The sequence below is a fragment of the Coregonus lavaretus genome, assembly GCF_964263955.1.
Source record: "Coregonus lavaretus genome assembly, chromosome: 9".
NCBI lineage: Eukaryota > Metazoa > Chordata > Actinopteri > Salmoniformes > Salmonidae > Coregonus > Coregonus lavaretus.
Window position 1 is genome coordinate 14,207,664 of NC_139996.1, and position 14,400 is coordinate 14,222,063.

A 14,400-nucleotide genomic window follows, 5' to 3' on the forward strand; every position below is an offset into this window, starting at 1 on the left:
GTCAAGTTAATTACTTTACTGTTGCCAAACATTATCTCATATGCAGCCTTGATTCTCAAGGACTACAAATAGAATAGAATCAAAATGTAATTACTGCGAGGAATCCCAATCATCAACAAGGCATTAGTACCAATCATCAGCCATATTTTGAGATACTGGTCTGATTACATTTTAGTATTAGGACATCGTTTTCCGTAATAGTATATGCTGGAAACATCTCTGAAAGGCACTTGACATTTAATATAATATGCAGGTAATGAGTTGCTGCAGCGGTGATGGACTTGAAAATATGCCACCTACTGGTTATTGCTGGAGCATCTGAATCAGATGAGAGAAACACTATTATTATCATCTTGAGTTGAATAATTGGTTTCTTTGTGTTTTTCACTTATTGTCAATTTATATTAGGATAATACTAATTAGTTATATGGATAGTAGTTGGAAACCTCAACCAACTCCAAACCATGCTCTCACAAAGAGAAGTAAATACTACACTACTGTAGAACTGAGCTGGCCTGGTAACTTGTTGTTTCGGGCGTTTTATTGAACAAACGTGTTTTGTAACAGGCTTGTGATCTGAATAAAGCAGATTATATACTAGATATTAGACGAACAATAAACAGGGCTATTTGGCTGTAGATACCCATAGTTATGATATTTTTAGCGAGATGCAGTTGAGCATGCGTGAATAATCCATTCCTCTCTGTGTTCGTATGCCCACTGGCCCTCAGGCAGGCACAGGCATATTTACGGAAAATCTAGTTTTTTTTTCTACATCGTGTTCTTGTTCAATTTTCCTCAAAAGTCAAGCCAACCAAAGCATGCACTCAATGTACCATAGTTTCTTTGCATGTTTTTCTTTTAGTGAAAAGAAGGCTGTTTGTATACATGGATATGGACTGGTCCCAGATCTGTTTGTGCTGCATGTCATGACATTGACCATAGGAGTTGGCAAGACGGCACACACAGATCTGGGATCAGGCTAGTCCTACCAAGACGACCAGTTTTTCCCCCTGATTTACTTTCCTTTAGCATTTAGCTTTTCAACATAATAATAGGAATAAAAATCATCATTATGATATCATGCTACATCAGTCAGCTGAGTGTGAAGGCATTAGGGCAGGAGTGTCAGTCATTCCATGGAGGGTTATAGTGTCTGCAGGTTGTTGGTTTTTCCTTTCAATTAAGACCTAGACAAGCAGGTGAGGGGAGTTCTTTACTAATCAGTGACCTTAATTCATCAATTATGTACAAGGAGGAGCGAAAACCCGCAGACACTCGGCCCTCCGTGGAAAGAGTTTGACACGTGTGACTCCTCTGTCCACAGGCCCAGGTGACCTTATGGCCCACCCCAGTATCATAGGTCAGTTTCAAATCATTTTAGATACCCACTCACAGGCTTCTAGGGCAAATAGGCATTCCCTGGTCTTAACCAGATGTAGTATTTTACCATGGCCTTATCAATGTCCTATTTCCAGAACTGTCCGTAGGTCACATCATCTCTAGTTACATAATGGAAAAACAAAGGAGATATATTGGCCTGTTCTGCCTCGATCTGATGCTAGTGTGAAGTAGGCTAATAGGAAAAGGGAGGGTGAAGTGTGTTGGAGCATTAAGATGCCATGATAATACACTGCTGCTCTGATCCTCTCTATGATCTGGGATTAGCTGCCAAATGTAAGCTCTCTTCTTTCAGGTTCCACACTTTCCACTTGTTGCTCTAACCCAGGGCTCTCCAACCCTGTTCCTGTAGAGCTACCCTCTTGTAGGTTTTAACTTCAACCCTGTTCCTGGAGAGCTACCCTCCTGTAGGTTTTAACTCCAACCCTATTCCTGCTGGAGAGCTACCCTCCTGTAGGTTTTAACTCCAACCCTGTTCCTGGAGAGCTACCCTCCTGTAGGTTTTAACTCCAACCCTGTTCCTGGAGAGCTACCCTTCTGTAGGTTTTAACTCCAACCCTGTTCCTGGAGAGCTACCCTCCTGTAGGCTTTAACTCCAACCCTGTTCCTGGAGAGCTACCCTCCTGTAGGTTTTAACGCCAACCCTGTTCCTGGAGAGCTACGCTCCTGTAGGTTTTAACGCCAACCCTGTTCCTGGAGAGTTACCCTCCTATAGGTTTTAACTTCAACCCTGTTCCTGGAGAGCTACCCTCCTGTAGGTTTTAACTTCAAACCTGTTCCTGGAGAGTTACCCTCCTATAGGTTTGTCACGTTCGTTTAAGGACGGGTCAGACCAAAGCGCAGCGTGAAATGCATACATGTTTATTTCAACGATAAACACACGAACAAAACAACAAACCGTGAAGTCCTAAGGCTAAACACAATACAAGCCTCTAACACGGAACAAGAACCCACAACTAATGCATGCCAACAGGCTACTTAAGTATGATCCCCAATCAGAGACAATGAGCGACAGCTGCCTCTGATTGGGAATCACACCCGGCCAAACATAGAAATACACAACCTAGAAAGAGAACATAGAAAATACAACGTAGAACTCCACACCCTGACTCAACATACTAGTGTCCCATACGTCAGGGTGTGACAGTGCCCCCCCCCCCCCCAAAGGTGCGGACTCCGACCGCACAAACCTTACATAACAGGGTAGGGTTCGGGTGGGCATTCCGCCTCGGAGGCGGATCCGGCTCCGGGCGTGACGACCACATTCTCTCAGCCTCCCCGTTGCGCCCCTGGTCTGGTCTGGACCTCGGCGCGCTGCTTCCCCTCTCCTTCCTCCCACGATACTCCAAGCCCTGTCTGGACCCTGGTGTGGGAGACCCCGAACCTGGAGAGGGGCTGACGTCTGGGTCTGGACTGGAGCCACTGACCGGAGCTGGACCGGGCACCGGTGGAGCGGACTGCTCTGGCTCCGGAGTGAAGCTGCTGACCGGAGCTGGACTGTGTACCGGTGGAGCGGACTGCTCTGGCTCCGGAGTGAAGCTGCTGACCGGAGCTGGACTGAACCCCGGTGGAGCGGACTGCTCTGGTTCCGGAGTGGAGCAGCTGACCGGAGCTGGATCAGGCACCGGTGGAGCGGACTGCTCTGGCTCCGGAGTGGAGCAGCTGACCGGTGCCGGACCAGGCACCAGTGGAACGGGCACGGGCCGTGCCGGACTGGGAACACGCACCACTGGTCTGGTGCGAGGAGCAGGCACGGGCCGGACCGGACTAGGAACACGCACCACTGGCTTGGTGCGAGGAGCAGGAACGGGCCGGGCCGGACTGGCGACACGCACCACTGGCTTGGTGCGAGGAACAGGAACGGGCCGGGCCGGACTGGCGACACCTCCACTGGCTTGGTGCGAGGAACGGGCCGGGCCGGACTGGGAACACGCACCACTGGCTTGGTGCGAGGAACAGGAATGGGCCGGGCCGGACTGGGAATACGCACCACTGGCTTGGTGCGGGGAGCAGGTACGGGCCGGGCCGGACTGGGAACACGCACCACTGGCTTGGTGCGGGGAGCAGGAACGGGCCAGGCCGGACTGGGAACACGCACCACTAGCTTGGTGCGAGGAACAGGAACGGGCCGGGCCGGACTGTGGAGGCGGACTGGAGGTCTGGAGCGGAGAGCTGGCACGACCCGTCCTGGCTGGATGCCTACTTCCGCACATTACGTGTGTGGCATTAGCACAGGACGCACTGGGCTGTGCACGCGCACTGGCGAAACAGTACGTAGAACCGGCGCAGGATATGCTGGACCGAGGAGGCGTACTGGAGACCAGGAGCGTTGAGCCGGCACACCCCGTCCTGGCTGGATGCCCATTTTCACACGGCACATGCGTAGTGCTAGCACAGGACGTACAGGACTGTGCCGGCGCACTGGCGACACAGTACGTAGCTCCGCATAACACGGAGCCTGCATGGTCACACGCTTCCTAGCGTGAGTACGGGGAGTTGGCTCTGCTCTGAACCCAGGCTCCGCCAACCACCCCGTGTGCCCCCCCAAAACATTCTCTTGGGGCTGCTTCTCGGGCTTCCTCCTCGGCCGACGCCTTCTGTGTTGCCGTTGCTCCTCTCTAAACCGGGCCTCCACTGTCTCCTTCCAAGGACGGCGATCCATCCCAGCCTGAACCTCCTCCCATGTCCAGGATCCCTTTCCGTCCAGGATCTCCTCCCATGTCCATGATGTCTGCTCCTGGGCACGCTGCTTGGTCCATTTTTGGTGGGTTCTTCTGTCACGTTCGTTTAAGGACGGGTCAGACCAAGGCGCAGCGTGAAATGCATACATGTTTATTTCAACGATAAACACACGAACAAAACAACGTAACATGAAGTCCTAAGGCTAAACACAATTCAAGCCTCTAACACGGAACAAGAACCCACAACTAATGAGTGCCAACAGGCTACTTAAGTATGATCCCCAATCAGAGACAACGAGCGACAGCTGCCTCTGATTGGGAATCACACCCGGCCAAACATAGAAATACACAACCTAGAAAGAGAACATAGAAAATACAACGTAGAACTCCACACCCTGACTCAACATACTAGTGTCCCATACGTCAGGGTGTGACAAGGTTTTAACTTCAAACCTGTTCCTGGAGAGCTACCGTCCTGTAGGCAGTGGTGTAAAGTACTTAGGTAATAATACTTTAAAGTACTACTTAAGTTGTTTTTTGGGGTATCTGTACTTTACTATTAATATTTTTGCCAACTTTTACTTTTACTTCACTACATTCCTAAAGAAAAAATGTACTTTTTACTCCATACATTTTCCCTGACACCCAAAAGTACTGATTACATTTTGACAGGAAAATGGTCCAATTCACACACTTATCAAGAGAACATCCCTTGTCATCCCTACTGCCTCTGATCTGGTAGACTCACTAAACACAAATGCTTCGTTTGTAAATTATGTCTGAGTGTTGGAGTATGCCCCTGGCTATCTGTCAATAAAAACAAAAACAAGAAAATGGTGCCGTCTGTTTTGCTTAATATAAGGAATTTAAATGGTTTATACTTTTACTTATACTTTTGATACTTAAGTACATTTTAGCAATTCCATTTACTTTTGGTACTTAAGTATATTTATTTAAGTATACTTTTAGACATTTACTCAAGTAGTATTTTACTGGGTAACTTTCACTTTTACTTGAGTCATTTTCTATGAAGGTATCTTTACTTTTACTAAAGTATGACAATTGAGTACTTTTTCCACCACTGCCTGTAGGTTTTAATTCCAACCCTATTCCTGGAGAGCTACCCTCCTGTAGGTTTTTAATTCCAGCCCTGTTCCTGGAGAGCTACCCTTCTGTAGGTTTTTCGCTCTAACCCCAGTTTTAACTTCTGATTAATCTAATCAACCTGCTAATTATTAGAATCAGGCGCACAAGATTAGGGTTGAAGCAAAAACCTACAGTATGGTAGCTCTCCAGGCAGGTTTCTTTCCAGTTCATTGATTTTGGACCTCTTCAGTGGAATCCGTGTTCATATGGTTTCCTTGCAGCATACTGTAACGATAGGCCAACTGGCTCCAGATGTCTGAGTGTTTATGGAGGAAGTCTTAACTTGCTCTCCAGCTCCCAGATGATGATGAAGCTGGATCAGACATTAGCTTAGTGAGCCGATCCAGGTGACACGTGGATGTATAGTATAAAATAGATGGAGCTGAGTGGGTCTGATTCTGCGATAGATATTTATATGTGCTGATATACTATCTTGTCCACTATAATGACTCTTTGTCCTCTGTCCCCGGCAGGCTCCAAGGCTGCAGCCGAGTACACCAATGGCCTGTTTGATCTGGGCTCCTCAGGTAGCGCGGGGCCCCTGCAGGTGCTGCAGCTGGTTGAGGACCTGAGGCTGGCCCTGGAGCTGCAGCCTAGAGAGGAGGAGAGGAACACCCTTAGGACCCACGTCCCCAGCAGAACCGCTCACATGCTGATGGACTGGCTGGACGTGGACAGGGGCTCAGACAGGGGCTCGGTAAGTAGCAGGGAGCACACCTGGATCTATGGAAACTGTATTTTTTCATTACTTTTGCCAACCATCTCCAGCAACCATTACTTTTGTCAACCATCACTAGCAACCATCGTCATCTTTCTGTGTCTAACAATATAGTTTATAAACAGATAATATAGTTTTATCATTAGTTCATTATTTGCTCAGAATAAAAAAAAAATCCTACTCATTAGCAGTGCACTATTTATTGATGTGGCATGATGTCGATAGTGCACAATTCACATGTGGTGTTGTGGTTGTTTACAGGCCAGTAAATATGTGGTCTGATTTACTTCTACTTGAGACATGTTATCTCTGGGATTTCACAGCTGTGGCAGAAACTTCCAGAAACTTGTAGAAAAGTCAGCCGTATGCTGTCAAAATACTTTTCATTATACACAATTGGGTTCATTCTTTTCCCTCTCTCTTTGTAACACATTGAAGGAGAGAGGGTTGATTCATTGCAGCAGCTGTGTAGGAGTGTTGAACAGACCTATAACTATTCCTGGGTGCTGTTAGGTCTTAGCAGGGCTGTGTCTGGGACTGTGTCTGGGACAGACTGTGTGTGACTGTGTCTGGGACAGACTGTGTGTGACTGTGTCTGGGACAGACTGTGTGTGACTGTGTCTGGGACAGACTGTGTGTGACTGTGTCTGGGACAGACTGTGTGTGACTGTGTCTGAGACAGACTGTGTGGGACTGTGTCTGGGACAGACTGTGTGGGACTGTGTCTGGGACAGACTGTGTGGGACTGTGTCTGGGACAGACTGTGTGTGACTGTGGCTGGGACGACTGTGTGTGACTGTGTCTGGGACAGACTGTGTGTGACTGTGTCTGAGACAGACTGTGTGGGACTGTGTCTGGGACAGACTGTGTGGGACTGTGTCTGGGACAGACTGTGTGTGACTGTGTCTGGGACAGACTGTGTGTGACTGTGGCTGGGACGACTGTGTGTGACTGTGTCTGGGACAGACTGTGTGTGACTGTGTCTGGGACAGACTGTGTGGGACTGTGTCTGGGACAGACTGTGTGTGACTGTGTCTGGGACAGACTGTGTGTGACTGTGTCTGGGACAGACTGTGTGTGACTGTGTCTGGGACAGACTGTGTGTGACTGTGTCTGGGACAGACTGTGTGGGACTGTGTCTGGGACAGACTGTGTGTGACTGTGTCTGGGACAGACTGTGTGTGACTGTGTCTGGGACAGACTGTGTGGGACTGTGTCTGGGACAGACTGTGTGTGACTGTGTCTTACTGGGACTGGGACTGTGAACAGGTCTTATTTTGGCCCTGGCTGGGTCTCTCTCTGGGAACTAAGGCTGGCCATGTTTTAAAGACTAGATTTGTTCCTCGGAGACTCCTAATAGGGCTGAGGTCAACTTCCTGCCTTACTCCCTCTATTCGCCTTACTCATAACTTCTCCCCTCTCTCCCTCTTTCTAATCACTCCTCTCTTCTTTTCCTCCTACTTTCCACACTCACTGTTCCGCTCTCTCTACTCACTACACTCACTCTGTTTGCTATGTTCTGTCTGTCTGGTCACCTCAACACACCTGAAGCACTCTGGGGTGTTAGAGGGTAAGTCTGAATCAATTATTCATGTGTTCACTCTCACATTAAAAAAATACTATAGTGTATACTATGGTAGGATTACTATAGTATTCACTGTAGTGTTTTTGCTGACTTTACTGTAGTATTCACTGTAAAAACACTACAGTATTTACTGTAGTATACTGTAGTATTTACAGTTTACTATAGTATAAATACTTAGTAAAAAAATAGTAGTATATACTATAGTAAAGTAGTAGTGTTTTTGCGGACTGTACTATACTGTAATATTTACTGTAGTGTTTTTGCGGACTGTGGTATACTGTAGTATTTACTGTAGGATTTTTGCGGACTGTAGTAAGGTATAATGTAGTATTTACTGTAATGTTTTTAGGGACATTACTGTAGTATTTACTCAAGAGTTTTTGTTTTATTATCTTTGACATAGAAGTGGGGGGCTTTCTCCTTTTCCATAACCTGTAGGTAGGTAGGTAGGTAGGTAGGTAGGTAGGTAGGAAGGTAGGTAGGTAGGTAGGTAGGTAGGTAGGTAGGTAGGTAGAACTGGGTTCTGAACGGAGAGTGTGTAGTATACTATTCTACAGTATACTACAGTTTACTACAGAAGTCTATAGTAAGTATTTGTATTTGTATTTATTAAGGATCCCAATTAGCTGCTGCCAAGGCAGCTACTCTAATGTAGTATTCTATAGTAAACTAGTATTGTTTTATGTGGTCTGTTCAGCTCTATCAGCACATCGAGCTCTTAGCCTATAGATTTTTTGTGAATGTCATGCTTGTTTCTGCGTTGTTTTCTTTATTTGTTGGCTGTCTGTGAAATGTTTCATGACTAGGTTTACGAGGGTATGCAGGCACTTAACATATTTTGATCATATTTAGGAAATGATAAGCACATGATGCAACTGCCACTGTTCATAGAGCCGATTGTTGATGTGCGTTGTTATGGAATACACAGTCGTGTCATTGGCTGAGGCTGCGGTAAACAACCTGTTGGCGGGGCTAAGTGGCCAATGAAAGGCTCTTGTTTTTCCCTCTGTCTGAGTCAGAGAGGCCCTGCTCTCTCTGTACAACAGGGGTCTCACACGCCACACGGTCTCTTCACTGAGACCCCCCTCTCCCTCTTCCCCTCCCCTCTCTATTGGCCCGGAGCAAGATCAAACACACACTCCTCAATGACTCCCAACACACTGCTCTCTGAGGAGCTGAGCCCCTCCACAGAGGGAATGTGATAAAGCTCCCTCCGTACGTTATTGGCAGGAAGGAGAGAGACCATGTGATGCTCGTTATCGCTGACCTGAAGCTATTGTTTGTCAATCAGAGAATGTCAGACTGTAAGAGAGGGGTCAGGTGCAGAAGTCAAGCACGAGGCGGAAGATTGTGTTTTAAAGGGAAAGTTGTTGCCTTGACTTCTACAAGGAGTGATTATTTGAGAGAGAGAAAGCGAGAAAGAGGGAGGGAGGGGGCAATAGAGAGAGGGAGGGGGCAATAGAGAAAGGGAGGGTGCAATAGAGAGAGGGAGGGGGCAAAAGAGTGAGGGAGAGGGGGCAATAAAGAGGGGAGGGGGCAATAGAGAGAGGGAGGGGGCAATAGAGAGGGAGGGGGGCAATAGAGAGAGGGAGGGGGGCAATAGAGAGATGGAGAGGGGCAATAGAGTAGGGGGGGCAATAGAGAGAGGGAGGGGGGAAATAGAGTAGGGAGGGGGCAATAGAGAGAGGGAGGGGCAATAGAGAGAGGGAGGGGCAATAGACAGAGGGGGGGCAATAGAGAGATGGAGAGGGTGAATAGAGAGAGGGAGGGGGGCAATAGAGGAGGGAGGAGAGGGGCAATAGAGGGAGGAGAGGGTCAATAGAGTAGGGCGGGGGCAATAGAGAGAGGGAGGGTGGCAATAGAGAGAGGGAGGAGGCAATAGAGAGAGGGAGGGGGGCAATAGAGAGAGGGAGGGGGCAATAGAGAGAGGGAGGGGGGCAATAGAGAGAGGGAGGGGGCAATAGAGAGAGGGAGGGGGCAATAGAGAGAGGGAGGGGCAATAGAGTAGGGAGGGGGCAATAGAGAGAGGGAGGGGCAATAGACAGAGGGGGGGGGCAATAGAGAGATGGAGAGGGTGAATAGAGAGATGGAGAGGGGTAATAGAGTAGGGAGGGGGAAATAGAGAGAGGGAGGGGCAATAGACAGAGGGGGGGCAATAGAGAGATGGAGAGGGTGAATAGAGAGAGGGAGGGGGGCAATAGAGGAGGGAGGAGAGGGGCAATAGAGGGAGGAGAGGGTCAATAGAGTAGGGCGGGGGCAATAGAGAGATGGAGAGGGGCAATAGAGGGAGGGGGGGAATAGAGAGAGGGAGGGGGCAATAGGAAGAGGGAGGGGGCAATAGAGAGATGGAGAGGGGAAATAGAGAGATGGAGAGGGGCAATAGAGAGAGAGAGGGGGGCAATGGAGAGAGAGAGAGGGGCAATAGAGAGCGGGAGAGGGGAAATAGAGAGAGGGGGGCAATAGAGAGCGGGAGAGGGGCAATAGAGAGAGGGAGGGGGGCAATAGAGGGGGGACAATAGAGTAGGGAGGAGGGCAATAGAGGCAGGGAAGGGGGAAAAGAGAGAAAGAGAGAGAGTTATCCTGGTGATTGTCTAACTCAGCTGTCAACATAGCCAGGTGCAGGACAGAGTGTACAGTCCATGCAAGCAGTGACTGTAGCAAGCCATGCAAGCAGTGACTGTAGCAAGCCATGCAAGCAGTGACTGTAGCGATGGAGTCACTGGAGCACTCTGCTTTCTTGTTCCAGTTCCAAAACATGGCTGGGAACATGATCAGAGCACATCCACACAAGATGGATTACCAAACTGGTTTCTTTTTATGTCTGGCAATGGTATGTATGCATTGTTGTCTCTCTGTGCAGCCTCTGTGGTTCAGGAGAGGACATGTCATGTATCATATGCAGTGGTCTCTGATACCCAGCCACCCACACTCCCGCTCCCTGTCCAAGTGGCTTAGTTTCTCCCATGTGAGTCAAGCAGGAAATGCCCAGGGTGGAGAATGAGAGAGAGATAGAGGAGTGATCTGGACCATGGTAACATACACTGTAGGGTGTTTAGAGGTAGGATCACGTAAATGTATTAAAGGCATCATGCCTCACAGTCACACTGTGCTCTGAGTCTAATTGACTTTACTGCAGTCAAGCTCTGCAAGGAGGACCATCTGTCTCACAGTAAGTTTACAAACAGTATGAGTCTGAGCCTCACTGACTGTAACCCATGATTAATTGCACTCTGCATGGAAGAGGCCTGTTGCAGAATGCCCTACATACATGTCACACACCCCCTGTGCTCTGTGAAGTGTGTACATAAAACTGTCAGAGGCAGCCAAATGGTGCAGTGGGGAGGGGGCTGAGTGACTTTTAAAGAAAGGTCCCATAAACAGGAAATGGGACGTCCAGAGAATGAATTCCAGTCTGAAGCTAAATGGTAGGAGGGCTGTTGCTGCATTGGTCTGAAGAGATAAGAAGAGGTAGATTAAAATGGAGCGGGAATGAGAGAGAGATGTGTGTATGTTTCTTTAAATGGTGCTCCCTCTCATCTTAAGCCACAGTGTTTCAGTTCAGGCTTGTATTGTGACTTTAAGTTAATAAGAGGAGAGGGTGGGAAAGACTGTTCAGGAGAGACCATCAGGAAAGACCGTTCAGGAGAGACCATCAGGAAAGACTGTTCAAGAGAGACCATCAGGAAAGACCGTTCAGGAGAGACCATCAGGAAAGACCGTTCAGGAGAGACCATCGGGAAAGACTGTTCAGGAGAGACCATCAGGAAAGACCGTTCAGGAGAGACCATCAGGAAAGACTGTTCAGGAGAGACCATCGGGAAAGACTGTTCAGGAGAGACCATCAGGAAAGACTGTTCAGGAGAGACCATCAGGAAAGACTGTTCAGGAGAGACCATCAGGAAAGACCGTTCAGGAGAGACCATCAGGAAAGACCGTTCAGGAGAGACCATCGAGAAAGACCATTCAGGAGAGACCATCGAGAAAGACCGTTCAGGACAGACCATCGGGAAAGACAGTTCAGGAGAGCATCGAGGAGAGAGAGAGTAAAAGAGAGCGAGAGAGAAACCAAGCAAGCAAGTGAAAGAGAGAGAGTTGGCATGGTCTGTGTCTAGGCTGACATTAAAGCCTGTTGCTCTGCTTTGTGCTGGCTGGGTGCTCTTTCTCAGTCACAGCAGATGCTGGGGACCTGGCTGCAGCAGCAGACATATATTTATCTCTCTCTCTCTCTCTCTCTCTCTCTCTCTCTCTCTCTCTCTCTCTCTCTCTCTCTCTCTCTCTCTCTCTCTCTCTCTCTCTCTCTCTCTCTCTCTCTCTCTCTCTCTCTCTCTCTCTCTCTCTCTCTCTCTCTCTCTCTCTCTCTCTCTCTCTCTCTCTCTCTCTCTCTCTCTCTCTCTCTCTCTCAACACCCTGTTGAAGGAGAACATTCCTGCAATGCAAACCTGTAGGGTATTTGAGGTTTTAAAAGGCTTCTGAAGTTTGTAATTTACACTACAACCCCTAAACAAATGTCCATTAATTATAATCCACATAATATATCATATTTCCTGTTGCTGCAGGATTATTTTCCCGCTGTAGCAAACTGGCTCAAATTACAATCCTACACCTGTATGTTACTTGAGGAGGAAGATAACAGTGAACTGTAAGAATGAACTGCACAAAATTAGAAAGGGACCATATCATGAGATCTGTATTCCCATGAGATGTTGTTGTCCAGTCTGGTAATAGTTTTTCCTGATGCATTTCCACTAGTTTGAAGTTGAGTGGAGTTGTGAATCCTGTTGAGCTTTTGTGTTGTGTTGGCTGGAAACCTGTTATCAGATGACAGGCATTACAACACCAACCAGCTGAGGATTGTTTTGCAAAGAGAGCCTTGGCACTGTTGTTCTTATGTCTTCATAATGCTGTCTTGTTATTATGTGATATCACAGCACTGTGTAATCCAAAATCAATGGCGACTTGATCATGGTCTCTGGGTATACAGTAAGGGTATAAAGCTGCCATGAAATCACCATTGAGGAAGACTTGATTGAGAAGGTGTGTTTTGTTTGGTAGACATACCAGGGTTCGAAATTCAATTTAAAGGTAGGACATGTTATTGCAGTCTTGGTGTGACTGTCAAAAGGAGAGTTAATTTAGTGGCTTGTACAAGCCTGGTTATGGTTGTTGTGAGTTATTAGGTAGTGGAATGGAGCTAGGGCATGTCAAGAGGTGGAACCACTGAAGCCAAAGTGGGCAGCATGCAGCCATAGTAAACCACTCCTAACATTATTTTATAGAAAGAGAGGAGTATTACCTACAATAACACTGTGGGGGCTGGTCACCATAAAACTAAAGTGCAACAGAAACATTCAAGGCCGTTTAGAGTACGCGGTAACCCTCTTGCTTACTGTACTGTACAGTCGTCATGCATTCTTAGAAAGGGGGATAATATTTTGGTCATGGCTCTTACTCTTTCTGCCTAGAATGTGCCTTTAAGAGGCATCAAACAGCCACTAGCTCATGGGAAAAGAGAGGGGTTAAGGGAAATGTCATTGTGGCTTAGCCTGAGAAAGATGCCTCTATAGTTTCCATAGCAAATTGTTTGAGCTCTCTGTCCATGTGTGTCCAGTACACTACAGCGCTAGGTGTCGTATTCATTAATGCACACCTTAGAAAAATGCTTTGCAATGGAAAACCACAACAAGCGTTTACTATTGCAAAAGTTCAGGTAGTCCCTCCCTGTTTCAGTCCCTTTTCATCCGTTTGATGCCTAGTGAACACGACCCTGTTCTCTGTAGCTTGTGTAATATCACTTAAAAGGAAGGGAAGTGGTCATTTGTCTGTGTGACAGAGAACGGGGCTGGCTCACCTCTGCCTTGGCTTGTGTTTACAGTCAGTGTAATGACTCTAATCACTGCTAGAAATCTCCATATGGACTCTGACAGGATTCAGGAAGTGCTGTAACCAATCCCTTTCATCTTCTGGACATCTAGCAGCACAGCAGGAACCTGGGTATAGATTTTGCTTTGGTGCATTGTTTAACGTAACCATGTTCAACATCAATCATGGGGTACCTAGAAGGGCAAAGTAAGTATTAAGTTAAGACTTTATGAAATATGACACTGACATGCACTCACCTCACACCTTTCCTCTCAACACCCAGTTCTCAGGGGAAATGGAAAGAGAGCCTGTGACCTGACTTCCTCTTTTGGACTTTAACAAGGCGACACTCCATCTTAACTCCTCCTCCACATTTACTGGACTGGTTGAACAGCACAGAAGATAACCTCCCCCGACAGTTTTTTTCTCGTCAGGACCAGAAAGAAAGGAACGCCGCTATGGCGTTTATTTTACGCCTGCTACATTAGGTTACTAGTACATAGAAGGGCAGGACACACTACATTTGAGTTTCAGAGAGTTCAAGCAGTAATGGACAGTGAGTGGGTATGGACCTGCACTACCTCCTAGAAAGTCAGTTGTGAAACTTCTTTCTGAGGGGACTGCCCTTTCAAATGACCTCAGAGAAACAGGTCTTTATATGTGTGCTGCCAGTACAGTCCGAGGCAGTGGCCCCCAGGACCAGGCAGCGCTATTAAAGACAGGATTATCTGAAACCGTACAGGGAGACAAAACCCCACAGAACCCCCGCCAGCTCAGCGCTGCTGACAAGTCACGGTATGTATTTTCTCCTGCTGTGACAGACCCTTATGACAGGTCCCCAAGACGATCACATGGGGCATTTGTACAGCTCGAAGGCTTAAGTCAAGGCCATGTTGTTAAGACATCTCTGGAGGAGTTCTCAGGGGCTGAGTAAGACAAGCGGTATCCAACAGGGTGTTTGCATGGATGTAGTGGTTGGTTGAGGAGACGTCCTAATGCTCCATGTCAGC

The 14,400-nt window shown here is 47.6% G+C and overlaps 1 protein-coding gene across 10 annotated transcripts in view; it reads left to right on the forward strand.

Annotated features, from left to right (window-relative positions):
• Nucleotides 1-14,400, forward strand: part of ppfibp2b (PPFIA binding protein 2b) — an 80,044-nt gene that overhangs the window by 27,930 nt on the left and 37,714 nt on the right. For all 10 annotated transcript variants that reach the window (XM_084169076.1, XM_084169077.1, XM_084169083.1 and 7 more), the window contains exon 3: nucleotides 5,702-5,925. In XM_084169076.1, the coding sequence (XP_084025202.1) occupies nucleotides 5,702-5,925 (224 nt within the window). The remainder of the gene's footprint in view (nucleotides 1-5,701; nucleotides 5,926-14,400) is intronic.